Raw genomic sequence first — 13,911 nt, forward strand, 5'->3', positions numbered from 1 at the left:
ATTTGATCTCCAATGTTTTTATGTGTTCAAATAATATTCAGTAAATTGATCATGCGATATCTCCCTGCATCAGGTGCGGACCAGGGCACGGTATTAGTGTCGGAAGCCTCGGGAGGTATAAAGATGAGAAGAACGTCGAGCGCTTAACCGTGAGAAACTCTATTATCAACGGTACAACCGACGGTTTACGGATCAAAACATATGCTAAGTCGGTCTCGGCCATTTCGGTTTCGAACTTCTTGTACGATAATATCCAAATGGTCAACGTTGGAAACCCTATCGTCATCGACCAACAGTATTGTCCAAATGGACAATGCGACAGTCCTGGAAAGTATGAGTCTCATGTTCAGATCAGAGACGTGACGTACAACAAAATATGGGGAACTTCGACGAGCCAAGCGGCTTTGAACATGCAGTGTAGTAAAACGTTTCCTTGTCAAGGCGTTGAGCTCTCAAACATCAACTTGATGTACAATGGGGGGGACGGTTCGGCCATGGCCTTGTGTGAGAATGTTGGTGGTTCGATTCGTGGGAAGATTGTACCTGCTGGTTGTCATATTTGATGATTTAAGATTAAGTATATGTTTGTTTTGGACTTCTTAGTAAGATTATAGGACTAGAGTTTTAGTTGGTTGTCCTCGATGCGATAATGTAGCTACGATACAACCTAATAAAACATCCAAATCTATTATAAATTTGGGATGTGAAAGGTGTCTGCAGCTCCTTGCATCGTTCTAGAATAATGAAAAAAGAGTTGGTCTAATTTTATCTTGACCGACCTTTTTTCAAATTTAGAAACAGTTTTTTTTCATATATTATATTTTACAATTTTATTCGTCTATTATAATCATCATTCGTCTTATTACAAGATTCCAAAACAAACAGATGCATAGTTTTCCAGTACGAATGATTATTTGAAAACGATGCAACTTTCAACTTCCAAAATTATTTTTTAGAATTAAGTAATACTAATACAACACGGATGATGATTACGATACACTTACATAGTTTGACTAGGAATAAAACTTTTCCTATTCCTAGTTGGAAAGGGAAATTTAATTAGAACCATTACATAAACAAGACTTTACAACTCGTGTGAGGTACAAGCCTAATTTCTCAATATGTCGAACAAGGTCAAGTGGTCGGAGCTTAACGCTGACGTTCTGCAATCAATCCTTGAACGTTTGAGCATCATTAATTATCTAAAAGCTCGATCCGTTTGCAAGAATTGGCGCGTAGTTTGCAAACAAATCTCTTCAATACAAGACAAGTTTCCATGGATAATAATCTTCCCTCGTAGAAGACCAAAGAACTCTACATGTCAAGTGTTCAATCCCCAAGAAGGTAAATCTTACACACTGAGAAATCTTGGCAACGACTTCTCTACACACCATTGTATCGCAACTTCTGGAAGCTGGCTCTTAATGTTAGACCTACGATCAAATCTATACGTTTTGAATGTTTTCACACGTGAGAGAATCGAACTTCCGCCATTAGAGTCACATCAAGGGAGGCTACAAGTTCATAGATTACAAAACAACACGTTCACATTCATGATCAATCAATCATCAGTACCGGCAAGAAACGTTCTAAACCGGACAAAAGCGGTTTTATGGGTCGACGAGAAAACCAATGGTTACATAGTTGTATGGTCGATAGGTCTATCTTATATAATGTACACTAAGAATGGATTCGATTTCTGGAGAGAGATACCTACAAAAGAAGGTCCTGAGAATCTCCACGGATGTCAAGATATTGTCTACAAAGACAACAAGGTTTACATTTTGACAAGTCTAAACCGAATCAGAATCTTGGATTGCTCTCAAGAACTCCCTAGAGCGTTACTAGATAACGTTGATGATGATCCGTTTAGGGATGATCAAAGAAGGCGGGGTAAGATCGGTTTTACCGTCTCTGGTGAGGTTTTGATGGTGAAGAACCAGTTAAATCAGGTTTTCAACATTTTAAAGATGAACTCAGAAGGGACAAGTTGGGATGAGGTGGAGTCATTAGAGGGAGAAGCTTGGATCACTGATCTTGGTGTGACTGTACCGGCAGTTGATGGGACTAGACCAAACTCGATTTATTATAGATATAAGTCTATCTATCGTGGTGATCTTTCGATTCAAGTGTTGGAGATGATCCTAGATGTTGACAAGAATGGTCACGCGAGGTGGTTTATTCCTAGTCTTCGTGAGATATAAGAAAGAGATATAATCAGATCAAATGATTTTTTTTTGTGTTGCTTTTTATTTATGTATTTGTTGATTAGTGTTTGTTTATAGTTATTTTTTAATTCATCTATATCGATAAAATATACGGAAAGACCAATTGGATACTTCCTTGAGCTCTACGGCACCAAGTTTTTTGTCACTTCGGACGAGTACAGGTTTTCAAAAGACAGCTGTTTAGTGGCTAAACGAGAAAAATGGAATCTGTCGTTGCTTTGGCTATGAAACAATTCTATATCTTCTCAGACAAGAAAGTATCAAACGATGGTGATGTGCGATGGAGTATTACATGCACACGATGTGAAGATATGGCTTATAAAGATAACAAGAATTATGTCTATGCCTTTGATCATTTCATAAGATCACCATTAGTAGGGGGTTTCTTTATCTAAGCAAATATTATATCAATACTTTAAGACAAATTATATATGTAACTAAATTTTAAGGTTTTTTGAAAAAGTCTATCAATCAAATACTACACTTGGCGTCGTTACTCTCATGGGAACTTGTTAATGAAAGTGCTCTGAACATTCTTGACTTGTTTGGAGATTTCTTAAAGAAACAATCGAAAGAAACCGTTATGTTTATCATCATTTTCCCTTTATAAATGCGTTACATAAGAAGAGGATCGTGATCGCAAACTCAGAAGAGGTTTTGACTTTTGATCGTTCGGAATTTAAAAGTTTTTTTTTTGTCAACCCGGAATTTAAAAGTTTTTTTTTTCTATAACCATAGAAATTGCATACTTTATGCCCAAAATGTTCCATAACCCGGAATCAATATTTAAAAAAAATGAATCTGTAAAATACTAACATTTTGTACGAAAGGTAATATTAAATTCAGAATACAAAGCAACCAACAAGTTGGATTCCTAATGAAAATGCCAGTAGTGTGGATACTTGAAAACTTAATGGTGTATCCCCGATTTATATGCTTAACTAGTCGGTGCTGTGACTGTTTAGTTATAGAGGCTTTCTTTGGCGTTACATTACATATTTACCATAGACCAACAAGTATTTATTTTTTAACCTTCGGTGAAGTTTATGTTTTGTAGAACACTAACCTCGTACATAAAACTGAATAAATATGAAACCATGACCATGTGCTTTTAGTCTACGAACGCTTAAACCATGTGCTTTTCAAATCATGGGCCTAGGCTTACGTATATGTTTTCCGGCCCATTAACATTTTCTGTTCAATTCAGAACCAAACCCTAATTCACATCACTGCTACGAATAAAGCTTCAGACAACAATTGGGAATGATCTGAAGAGACGACACAAAAATGTCTCGAGTCCGGTACGATTGGTCCAAACTTTGTACCGATCTTATGAGATCGATCCTCGAAACCCTAAACACAAAAGATTTTCACCGGGCAAGAACTGTCTGCTCGAGCTGGTACTCTGTCTCCACAACATGCATGCGACCTCTGCATCCATGGCGAATCCTCTTCCGCAAGTCATCTACTCTGCTACTCGATCCCGAACAACAAGACGAAACTCTCGAAACCGAACATCCAGGAACCGACTTCTCGAAAAGCTGCGTCATCGCTAGCTGTAGCAACTGGCTCCTGATGATCGATGTTCGTGTAGATTCGTATCTTCTGAATGTGTTTACTTGCGAGAGGATCAACCTTCCGTCGATGAAGTCGTTGCTTGTAGGTAACGCTAGCTTTTATAGCAACGCAAGCTCTTCGAATATACCGGCTTGTCTTTGGGTGGACGAGAGAACAGGGGACTATGCTGTGGCCTGGAGTTACAAAGAACATTACTTGTTCTCGTACAAGAAAGGTGATGAGACGTGGCGTGAGCATAAAGGCACGCGGTGTAAATCCATGGCGTATAAGAAGAACAAGCTTTACGTGTTAACATCTGATGATTACATCAAGATTCTTGATTTATCTGGAGATTCCCCTAAGGAAGAAGGGAACCCATACGTTAACCATAGGTTTCGGTTTGTTTCGCAACCTGGGGAGTTTGTGTGGAGGAAGAAAGTAGCGATAACGAACTCAGGAGAGGTTTTGATTGTTCTGAGCTTAAGAGGGTTACAAGAGAAACGTTTGTTTTGCATCTTTAAGATGAATGTTGAAAGTGGTAACTGGGAAAGAGTTGATACTCTTGGTGGTGAGATGTTGATGTTTGGTTATGGAGTCACTGTGAGATCTCCGATCAAAGAGATTGACGGTGAGGGAATCAAGAGTGATTCGATCTGTTTCGTTGATTATGATCTTTGGCCAGCTGCAGAATATTTTCGTCCCAACAGAAAAATTGTTTGCGGTGTATTCGATCTTGCGTCGAGTACAATCAAATGGCCTAAAACATCAGATGCTTCGGTAATGAAGAGCTTCTGGTTTGTTCCGGGATATGCTTAAAGTCTTGGTCTGAAGAATGGTTTCAACTTAATTAGGGTCAAATCTTTAAAAAGACTCGGCAGCTAAAAAATGGCTTCTCTTTTGTTTTGCTACTTAGTGGCTTTGATTCTTGTAACGAGTTTGTTCGAGCGCTAGTAGACCTTTATTGAATCGTCTTTACATTTGCGGGTTTATCATATGTTTTTCGTAAGGAAATAAGCGGCTTTGTCATTGGTTTCTTTTTGAAAAAGGTCAAACAACACATTGTTGATGAAACTTGAAATTAATGTATATAGTCACTTAAACAGTCTTGGTTTACAACGTTAAACCTAAACATCTCACTACATACGACTTTATATCAGCGGAGTAGTACTGAAATGTTTCTAATGAAATTTTCTTGGATATATAGTCTTTTGGTATGGGGTCAGTCACGGTAAGAAATGAGATTTTCTTGGATATAGAGTCTTTTGGTACGGAGTCAGTCAAACAGTATTGAGATATTATTGATGTCCTAGTGGTTTTAATGAGATTCACATACAGGATTGTCCAAAATTGTGAATTGACTTTTTATCAGGGACTTTGGATGCGGAGTCTTTCAGGGTGGATTAGTCACTTTAAAAAATTTACATATAACATTTTTGAGATATCATTGATGTCTAATGGTTTCAATGAAACTTTCACACACTATAGTATTAACAGAAGTCGCAAGTTTGTCAGTGAAATGGTACTAGAATCTCTCTAAAATTTGTTTGTCGGATTTCGACGGCGTCAACTTGAATGCAGGAACTTTCTAATAGGGTCACTCACACTATAAAAGTATACCCACAAAAGCTTGAAAATATCCGTTGCACAAGATTTCTCTCTCTCTTTTACCCGTACTCCATTTCACTCATAGGATTAAAGAAACCCGTAGACAGTAATTATCGTGTGTTAATAAGAGATTAAATTAGGTGATAGTTAACTAGAAACCTCCATGCGAAACCTCACTGAATATTTCCTGAACTGTAGTATTCTATATAATTTTCCAAGATAACACAAAAAGACTTGTATGACCAAAGAATTTAGATATTTTATAGATTGATTGTGAATGAAATCCAGAAAGGAAAAATCTTATGGTCTATCTCTATTCCAATCATGACAGAAAAAAGGAGGATCCATTAGTGTATAGTGGATGAAGCAACCTTATCATCATCTCACAACGATCTCCAAAGTAAAACTTGTTCTCTCATCAGAAACCCATTCCTCCCATACCGCCCATACCACCCATGCCGCCGCCACCACCGCCCATAGCTGGAGACGCATCTTCTTTCGTTGGAATCTCAGTCACAACTGCTTCCGTTGTTGTCAACAAAGACGAGACACTATCCAATATAACAACAAAGATCAGCTAAAAGGCACTGCAATAAACTATAAACTTTAACACGAGAAGTTTTCAAACTCTGTGTACCTTGCAGCATCAACCAATGCGGTTCTGATCACTTTCACAGGGTCGATGATACCAGACTTGACCATATCAACGTATTCTCCTGAAAACAAAAAAAATGCAGAAAGTGGTTTAAATACATAACGAAACAACAAGGTGGGGGGGGACCAAGAGCAAGTCTGTTGTAATGTTTACCTTTAGCAGCATCGTAACCGAGGTCAGGATTATCTGATTCCAAAAGCTTGCCTACAATGACTGCACCCTCGACTCCAGCGTTGGAAGCAATTGTGTAAACAGGTGTCTGCATCAAAGGAAGTTTTTTGTGTTAAGAAGCTGTTTCAGTTTGGGGATGAAGACAAGATGTGATGTGATGTGATGAGAGAAGAAAAACCTTGAGAGCGTTTTGGATGATTTGGACACCTATTTTCTGATCAAAGTTAGCCGTGGAAAGCTTCTCAAGTTCTTTTGACGCGTACAGAAGAGCAACACCACCACCTGTAAACTCCCACAAAGTAATATAATTTATATTTTCTCAAGAAAATATACCAAAGTTTGTTGTAGGCCTTAGTTTTTTCTTTACCTGGAACAATACCCTCTTCAACAGCTGCTTTGGTTGCATTTAGAGCATCTGTGACTCTATCTTTCTTTTCTCCCACTTCTGACTCGCTCGCTCCTCCAATCTAAAATCTCACAAGTAATATATTCAATCGTTGGTTATGATTCAATATATTTTGGGTCCACTAAATTGCTCCAACAGAGAGTAGTTTTGTTACCTTTAGTACAGCAACACCACCAGAAAGCTTAGCCAACCTTTCTTGTAGCTTCTCCTTGTCGTAGTCAGACTCGCTCGCTTCAACCATTGATCGTATCTGTGTGATTTATTTAGAAGTCAACATCCTTCTCAGTTGGCATAAAGATTTAAAGAAGATCCCCGACTCTGTTACATGATAATACATGTGAGAAGTATAAACCAACCTGTTCACATCGCTCCCCAATTGATTTCTTGTCACCAGCTCCGTCAAGGAAAACAGTGTCGTCCTTGGATACAGTTATCTGTTCACAAATGATAATCATGTTATATAAACTGTATGTAAAGGTAAAGGGGAGAAACGAGAATAAGCCGCGCATGAAATGGACCAAGCGAACCTTTTTGCAGTTTCCAAGCATGCTGAGATCGATTTTCTCGAGATTCATACCCAACTCTTCAGTTATCACCTGTAAATTGAAATCATTACAGATTCGTGTAAGCAGTGATTGATTGTCTTGACAGATAGTTAAAACAGGAATATGGGCTTGCCTGAGCTCCGGTGAGCGTAGCTAGATCGTGCATGTTGGCCTTACGGTTTTCTCCAAAACCAGGGGCCTTCACAGCACAGACCTATCATGTGATGGCGTTTACGTCAGTCCAACCACATTAAACTTTAAGTTAAAAACAAAACAAAAAGGCTTAAGAGAAAAACCTTGATTCCAGCACGAAGCTTGTTCAGAATTAGTACGGCAAGAGCATCACTCTCCAAATCCTCCGCAACGATCAACAGCGACCTTTGACTCTGCAAAAAAGGACAGAGAAGAAGAAATATTCAGATACAAAAGGAACTTAAATGAATACCCCAGCATATAGATTATTGACACTTAAAGAAATCACCAAACTGATTGATTATACCTTGAGGGCCAGTTCTAAGACTTTCACCATAGAATTCAAATTGGAGATTTTCTTCTCGTGGATGAGAATGAGAGGATCTTCTAGTTCCTGCAAACCATATCCAAGTCAAATGCAAAGTTCCTTGAATTTGATTAAGCAACAAAGGGAGATCAGGATCCTTACACATTTTTGGTTCTTCTGGTTTGTAATGAAGTATGGGGAGATGTATCCCCTGTCAATCTTCATACCCTCAACAACTTCAAGCTCGTTAAACAAGGTCTTCCCATCCTGTATCGCGAGATGATAGCATAAGTTAGTCACCATAAAAGACAAGCAAATAAAATATAACGTTTAGGGATCAGATCAAACTCACTTGGATTGTGATCACTCCCTCTTTGCCAACACTTTCCATAGCCTTTGCAATCAATTCACCGATTTCTCTATCTCCATTAGCTGATATAGTTCCAACTTGAGCAATTTCCTCAGAAGTGCTAATCATGCGTGCTCGGCTCTTCAAGTTCGTCACAACTGTGTCAACGGCCAGTTTGATACCGCGTCTTAGGTCCATCGCATTCATTCCAGCAGCGACTGATTTGCAGCCTTCTGCGAAGATAGCTCTTGTAAGAACTGTAGCACACGTTGTTCCTGATTTTTTTTTTTACAAAAAACAACAATTAATGAGTATAATAGAAGAATAACTACCCAAAACGTTACGAAAATAAAATGAAGGGGGATCACTTACCATCACCAGCTACGTCATTGGTGGCGTTAGCAACCTGTTTGACAAGACTGGCACCAACGTTCTTGACTCTGTCCTTGAACTCAATGCTCTTGGCTACAGTCACACCATCCTTTGTCACCTTTGGTGCTCCCCAGCTTTGTTCGATGATGACATTACGACCCTTAATAGAAAAAGGAAATTCAGAAAAACGGTTTGAGACACCGTGGGGGTAATAAAACAGACAATGTTTGATGATAGTGGTGTCTCTAGGTCGTTACATAAACTAGATTCCTTCACAGCATTAACCTATTGTGTTAGTGTAATAGAAACATGATAACTGTCACTAGGGCGGCATATCTGCTTTTCTCGTTAACTAGATTCACTTAAACAATACTAACCTATTGAACAGAAACTGTCTGAAACGAAAAGTGTATACCTTTGGTCCCATAGTGACTTTGACAGCATCAGCGAGCTCCTCAACACCTCTAAGCATCAAAGCACGGCCTTCAACACCGAACCTTATGTCTTTCGCTGCATAATTCCTAGTGGAACTGAGCCTGCTTCCAATCTAAAACAATACACATAAACACACATCAATACATACATAGCGACAATTGGATAGAACAGCATATCATAAGATACGAAATGAAGAAAGACACGAACCTGAGTTGTACAGTTTCTGGCAACTCTGTCAAAAGCAAGGAAAGAATAATAATAATTAAATTCAATAAAAAGGGAGAAGCTAGACTAGAGTCATACTCTATGGAGTAAAGCAGAGAAGAATAGATCTAAACCTAGCTTTTGAAGCAATGCTGGAGATAAGACGATACATGGTGGTAGGTAGATTCTCAGAGTCAACCCGAGACGATTACAGATCGAACTAAACTGAACTAAAGAGGAGAAAGAAATAAAGTACAGCGAAGCAGCAGCCTAGGGTTTAGGGTTTTTGGCGTTTTCTCCAAGCACATTGAATTGGGTTTTACCATCCGATCTGGGTCCAGCTCAGAATAATGGGCCTTATAAAGCCCATTCATTAATTTATAGAAAAGTGACTTAAAAAAGAAGAAAATAATAATTCTCCTACACTAGTACAACACATTTTCTGATTGTCTTGTTCAGAATCCATCCATCACAGAGACTCGGGGTTGAAGAAGATGACGGAGGCGATGATAAGGAAGAAGGCAGGAATGGCGAGTGTGAAGGATATGCCTTTGCTTCAGGATGGTCCACCGCCGGGTGGGTTTCCTCCGGTTCGGTATGCTCGTCGGATCTCCAACACGGGTCCAAGCGCCATGGCTATTTTCCTTGCTGTTTCTGGTGCCTTTGCTTGGGGTATGTACCAAGTCGGCCAGGGAAACAAAATCCGCAGGTAAGCAGATAGCTCCTAGCTCAAAATTTCACTTTTAAATGTGGAACATGTAACCTCAAAAGCTTCAGTTTTTTTTTGTCTTAAAATTGGTTATGAATAACCTATTTTATGGTTAGTTAACGATGTCCTAAGCTTTGGTGAAGAAAGCAATCGAATTGTAAGACGACGATGATGATGATGATTCTAGTTAGTTACTCGTGTGTACTTGAGATAGATACAGTATCATTAGACAACACCAAAGCTTCGGTTTTTTTGTGTGTTCTTAATATCAAGTTGGTTTAGGAATAACCCATCATTTTTATGGCTAACGAACGACCCTTTTAGCTTTTGGTGACGTAAGTAATAGTAGAATCGTAAGAGGATGATGATACTAGTTACTTGGGTTTTGGTTTTTAGGTGATCAGTTTTGTGAATTATCAGCTTGATTAGTATTGATTTTTTACAATAAACACAGTTTTATCCTCTGTTAGTCTCGGTTGGTCCAGGAATTCAATTTCTTAATAATGAGCATAATGTGTGACCACCAAGGTTCTAATTAAGATTTGATGTTGGTGATGATAGGGCGTTGAAGGAAGAGAAATACGCTGCACGTAGAGCAATTCTTCCCATTCTTCAAGCAGAAGAAGATGAAAGGTATAGCAAAAAAGTTATATATGGTTCTTGTGGTATAGAGTAGTCAGAGTTCAACTGATTCCCATGTGTTGTTTATTTGTAAATAGGTTTGTGTCTGAGTGGAAGAAGTATCTAGATTACGAGGCTGATGTGATGAAATATGTTCCTGGTTGGAAAGTTGGTGAAAACGTGTATAACTCTGGTCGCTGGATGCCACCAGCCACCGGAGAGCTTCGTCCTGATGTTTGGTAATATCTATCTATCTATGCGCCTCCTTTTCATGATGTTGGTGGATATTGTGTAAGCATGTTAGAAACTTGATATATAATAAGAGACAATGATACATACATACACACACTTCATGTATTGAGGAACATATTCTTGTTTATGTCTCTTTGTCAATGGCAAAAATTAATTTCTACATAGATCATGGTCATATGATCTTTTATCAATTTTTGAAACTTCAATATGTTTTCACATTAAAGAAACATTTTATAAATATGGTAACAAACACATACAAACAAAATATAAATTGATGTCTAAGAATTGAAAGCCACATTTTCATTACAACAAAAGAAACTTCCAATAAATGCTTTATTTTCACAATTATTCATATTATGGATGTTTTACATAGACAAGTTTCTTGCCCTACAAGTAAATATTGGCTGGCTTTAACCTAACCGCCCTGAAGAGAATGAACTTGTAAGAACCGAATCAGAAGAGAGGAGCCCTACACCCGAGCTCAAAATTTCCCTCTGAAAAAAAACCTACCAACGATCCTATGGACTTCTACATACCGTGAACCTGTGCAAGAGACTATTGTACAATTTGGTCTCATCAAATCAGTTGTCAGATGAAAAACGGACCAAATAAGTCTCAGTCCTTTAGAAACTGGAAGTTAGGGTTGTCAGCGAGTTCCATCGCTGCCTTTACATTGGTAAATTCTTTTTCTTGCATACAGTTGGAGATTTCATCGGCTGCAAAGGGGATGCTGAGTTTCACAAAGACAATTTCATGAGGTTAATGATGGTGAATTCTGAGATAAGTAAGGTCTTCTTGATATTTTTTTTTTGAATACCTGGAATCATTGTCTAACAAGAACGAACGGCTGTCTTCGTCTTCATCTGTGATTAGAAGTTTCAAGTTGGAAATCACCTGCATCGCCAGAAAACATGAAGCAGATAATGAAATGATACAAGAAGATTTGGAAAAAAATGTATTATGGTTGGTTTAAGAGATGTGGAGATGAAATATACGTCTGGAGATACATTCTTCTTATCCTTGTCGTCATCAATTTTGCAGAGAGTACATATTCTATACAATTGCTGAGTACTAAGAACCTGACAAATTAAAGAACGAGACACAGAGAGATCAGAATAGGGTATGAATGTTAGCATTCTCCAAGCACCTTTTGGAAGTAAAAATTTTAGTTCACAGAAGGAGAGAGTAGTTACCGGGCAGAGGTTAGTGGTAAGATCATCATATGTAATTGTGGACTTTTGTTCTGTTACCTGGAAGAAGAATCAGTTGATATACTCAGGAAAAATAAAGAAGAGTGAGTATTGTACTGTTAATTTAAATTTCTGTAAACTTGGTTCTTAAATGACGGACCAGGATCACCACGGCTTGTCTTGTGTGTTTGAGTTCATCCCATGAAGACCCTACAAACTGCATTCAGAAGAATTTAATTTGCAATCAATCAAGAGAGTGAAATGTTTGGTTACTAAGATAGACAAATGAAAACTTACATCTTCAGTTGCCAGGCTACACCATGCCTCTAGTTCATTTAACAAAGCATTCACCTTTTTGCCCATGTTGAATGTACAGCATTCTTGTTGTGTAAGGCTGCATTAGTTATGTTACAGCTTTAAGTTTAACGGTTGATGGGTGTGGATAAGGGTTGATGGGGGGAGTGTAATTTTTTACCTGTTAAAGACTTGAACGTTGATGCCTTGGAATGTTTGGCTGAATATCTTCTGAGCAAGAAACAGAGGAACCTGTGACAAGAGATTTTCTCAGAGAGGACATTAAGTAGATTACAATAAAAATACCCTCAAATAAAGAAAAGTTCTTACGTAATTTTTCTGCAGTGTGCCGAGAAGCCGATTCAAAAGATCTATGATGCCTTGCCAAGTTTCCGTTTGTGAATTCTCTGCGGATGATGGTTTTGCCGGTGGAGTCTCTTCAGATATCTTTGCATGTGGATCCTCTTCAGATGGCTTTTCTGGTGAACTAAGCTTTTCTTGTGAGTTCTGTTCAGATGGCTTTGCTGGTGAGTTCTGTTCAGATGGCTTTTCTGGTGAGTTCTGTTCAGATAGCTTTGCTGGTGAGTTCTGTTCAGATGGCTTTGCTGGTGAGTTCTGTTCAGATGACTCGGCTGATATATTCTCTTCAGGTTGCTCACGTGATGAATCTTTCAGTCCCTGAACCATGAGAGATAGTAAGTGGGATGATCCCATCTTGCAAAGATTCATGATCCTTAGAATTTGATTCTTTTTCATTTATAGATAGGTCTACCTGAATGCATGACGAGAGAACTGGCTCTAACTCTCTCTTCACATTCTCTTGCACTATTCCATATATCGTTTCAACGTAGGCTGTGAGCTGCTGCTTGAACAGCAAAGCAGGTACTTTAGCATCTACCTGTTGCACTACGTCACCTGAAAGGCTTGCGGAAGAGGTTGAACGGAAACCCTGAGAACATACCCAGTCATGCCCCAACAAGATACGTTAGAAACTATTAAGTTACAGCTTATTATATATGATGACCATAATAAGATGTTTGTTTACCTGTGTCATCCTCCCAAAAAATGAAGTCGGCTGAGGAGGTAACTTCGGACTTGCACTACTTGTGCTATGGGTTTTCAAGCTTCTTTGAAGCAAGAATAGTAGCGTAGATGTGTTGGTTAGCCAATAGGTCAAATGATCATTATCTTCCGGATTCTATAAAAGGACATAAATAAGAAACATGATGCCAAGTTCAATCTAATGCAAGTCTAAAGCTGTCTGTTAACTACTAAATATGCAAACTTCAGGTTACCTCAATAGCGGAACCAAAAACAGGAACCATACGATCAAAGATACTGGTCTTCTCTGCTTCGAATACTTTCCAGTGTATGAGACATTTGTAAATTGTAAATGCCGCAACAGGCTTTCCATGGCTGAATCCGACCTTTTGCGAAACAAACTTGATAAGCACGTCAACGTATTCCTGAATCATCAAAAACATAACATAACTAATTAACCGATGCAAAACTATCACAATGTTAGTTTATGTTTCCGTTAGGCACGTTACATGGGGTTGTCGTTCAATCCGAGACCGCCTGAAAGATATTGTCCCAAACCTTCTTGATGGTAAAGGAGCAAGTGATTCCTGTAAAAAAATATATAGAAAAGATGATAAATTGTATGTAAGAAGAGTTCATCCAACCTCTCTTTAACTGTAGACAACTTACATGATGTCCGTTCTCCATTGGCTTTGAAGAGGTACATGAATAGAAGAAAGAGGTCAAGACATTTCTTTGAAAAAAACTTTATAATAAGAATATAAAACATTTATTTACC

At 38.4% G+C, this 13,911-nt stretch overlaps 6 protein-coding genes across 7 annotated transcripts in view; 4 read left to right on the forward strand and 2 right to left on the reverse strand.

Annotated features, from left to right (window-relative positions):
* The window catches only part of LOC130510058 (exopolygalacturonase-like), a 1,393-nt gene extending 830 nt beyond the window's left edge, over positions 1–563 (forward strand). The window contains exon 2 of the mRNA XM_057006406.1: positions 74–563. Within this exon, the coding sequence (XP_056862386.1) occupies positions 74–563 (490 nt within the window). The remainder of the gene's footprint in view (positions 1–73) is intronic.
* Positions 564–1,118: 555 nt separating this feature from the next.
* Positions 1,119–2,488, forward strand: LOC108846950 (putative F-box protein At4g22180). The gene has a single exon (XM_018620126.2). It carries the CDS (start codon positions 1,122–1,124, stop codon positions 2,202–2,204), a length of 1,083 nt encoding a protein of 360 aa, XP_018475628.1. The 5' UTR covers positions 1,119–1,121; the 3' UTR covers positions 2,205–2,488.
* A 967-nt stretch (positions 2,489–3,455) lies between these two features.
* Positions 3,456–4,796, forward strand: LOC108845913 (putative F-box protein At2g33200). Its single transcript, XM_018619115.2, has one exon. The coding sequence runs from the start codon at positions 3,516–3,518 to the stop codon at positions 4,599–4,601; it is 1,086 nt and encodes a 361-aa protein (XP_018474617.1). The 5' UTR covers positions 3,456–3,515; the 3' UTR covers positions 4,602–4,796.
* Positions 4,797–5,571: 775 nt separating this feature from the next.
* Positions 5,572–9,300, reverse strand: LOC108844005 (chaperonin CPN60, mitochondrial). The gene is made up of 17 exons (XM_018617190.2): positions 9,161–9,300; positions 9,030–9,054; positions 8,803–8,934; positions 8,388–8,547; positions 8,019–8,290; positions 7,829–7,933; positions 7,667–7,753; positions 7,464–7,553; positions 7,301–7,381; positions 7,150–7,218; positions 6,979–7,056; positions 6,777–6,872; positions 6,584–6,683; positions 6,395–6,498; positions 6,199–6,304; positions 6,028–6,106; positions 5,572–5,941 (listed from the first exon to the last, which is right to left on the reverse strand). Exons 1-17 carry the CDS (start codon positions 9,196–9,198, stop codon positions 5,809–5,811), a joined length of 1,755 nt encoding a protein of 584 aa, XP_018472692.1. The 5' UTR covers positions 9,199–9,300; the 3' UTR covers positions 5,572–5,808.
* A 136-nt stretch (positions 9,301–9,436) lies between these two features.
* LOC130509144 (NADH dehydrogenase [ubiquinone] 1 alpha subcomplex subunit 13-B-like) lies at positions 9,437–10,770 on the forward strand. Of its 2 annotated transcripts, XM_057004812.1 has the most exons (3): positions 9,437–9,735; positions 10,297–10,368; positions 10,455–10,770. In XM_057004812.1, the coding sequence occupies exons 1-3, from the start codon at positions 9,521–9,523 to the stop codon at positions 10,597–10,599; spliced, it is 432 nt and encodes a 143-aa protein (XP_056860792.1). In that variant the 5' UTR covers positions 9,437–9,520; the 3' UTR covers positions 10,600–10,770. The 2 variants fall into 2 exon arrangements, with proteins under 2 accessions (XP_056860792.1, XP_056860793.1); XM_057004813.1 differs by lacking the exon at positions 10,297–10,368.
* Positions 10,771–10,927: 157 nt separating this feature from the next.
* On the reverse strand, positions 10,928–13,824 carry LOC130509142 (myosin-10-like). The gene is made up of 13 exons (XM_057004809.1): positions 13,803–13,824; positions 13,643–13,720; positions 13,388–13,558; positions 13,138–13,290; positions 12,865–13,041; positions 12,423–12,770; positions 12,274–12,344; positions 12,096–12,192; positions 11,959–12,015; positions 11,802–11,858; positions 11,604–11,687; positions 11,426–11,502; positions 10,928–11,338 (listed from the first exon to the last, which is right to left on the reverse strand). The coding sequence occupies exons 1-13, from the start codon at positions 13,818–13,820 to the stop codon at positions 11,224–11,226; spliced, it is 1,503 nt and encodes a 500-aa protein (XP_056860789.1). The 5' UTR covers positions 13,821–13,824; the 3' UTR covers positions 10,928–11,223.
* Between the last annotated feature and the right edge of the window lie 87 nt (positions 13,825–13,911).

Source organism: Raphanus sativus, chromosome 3 (assembly GCF_000801105.2).
Source record: "Raphanus sativus cultivar WK10039 chromosome 3, ASM80110v3, whole genome shotgun sequence".
NCBI classification, from domain to species: Eukaryota; Viridiplantae; Streptophyta; class Magnoliopsida; order Brassicales; family Brassicaceae; genus Raphanus; species Raphanus sativus.

Bases quoted from the DNA above. Each gene is read 5' to 3' on its own strand.
- LOC108845913 (XM_018619115.2), top strand. From the start codon at position 3,516: ATGTCTCGAGTCCGGTACGATTGGTCCAAACTTTGTACCGATCTTATG.
- LOC108844005 (XM_018617190.2), bottom strand. From the start codon at position 9,198: ATGTATCGTCTTATCTCCAGCATTGCTTCAAAAGCTAG. The intron at 7,754-7,828 runs GTAAGGATCCTG...TATGGTTTGCAG, and splicing joins ACCAGAAGAACCAAAAATGT to GAACTAGAAGATCCTCTCAT. The intron at 6,305-6,394 runs GTTTTTCTTCTC...CCTTTGATGCAG, and splicing joins TCATCCAAAACGCTCTCAAG to ACACCTGTTTACACAATTGC.
- LOC108846950 (XM_018620126.2), top strand. From the start codon at position 1,122: ATGTCGAACAAGGTCAAGTGGTCGGAGCTTAACGCTGACGTTCTGCAA.
- LOC130509142 (XM_057004809.1), bottom strand. The intron at 13,042-13,137 runs GTAAACAAACAT...GTATGTTCTCAG, and splicing joins TTTTTGGGAGGATGACACAG to GGTTTCCGTTCAACCTCTTC. The intron at 12,345-12,422 runs GTAAGAACTTTT...CTCTTGTCACAG, and splicing joins GCACACTGCAGAAAAATTAC to GTTCCTCTGTTTCTTGCTCA.
- LOC130509144 (XM_057004812.1), top strand. From the start codon at position 9,521: ATGACGGAGGCGATGATAAGGAAGAAGGCAGGAATGGCGAGTGTGAAG. The intron at 9,736-10,296 runs GTAAGCAGATAG...TGGTGATGATAG, and splicing joins CAGGGAAACAAAATCCGCAG to GGCGTTGAAGGAAGAGAAAT. The intron at 10,369-10,454 runs GTATAGCAAAAA...ATTTGTAAATAG, and splicing joins CAAGCAGAAGAAGATGAAAG to GTTTGTGTCTGAGTGGAAGA.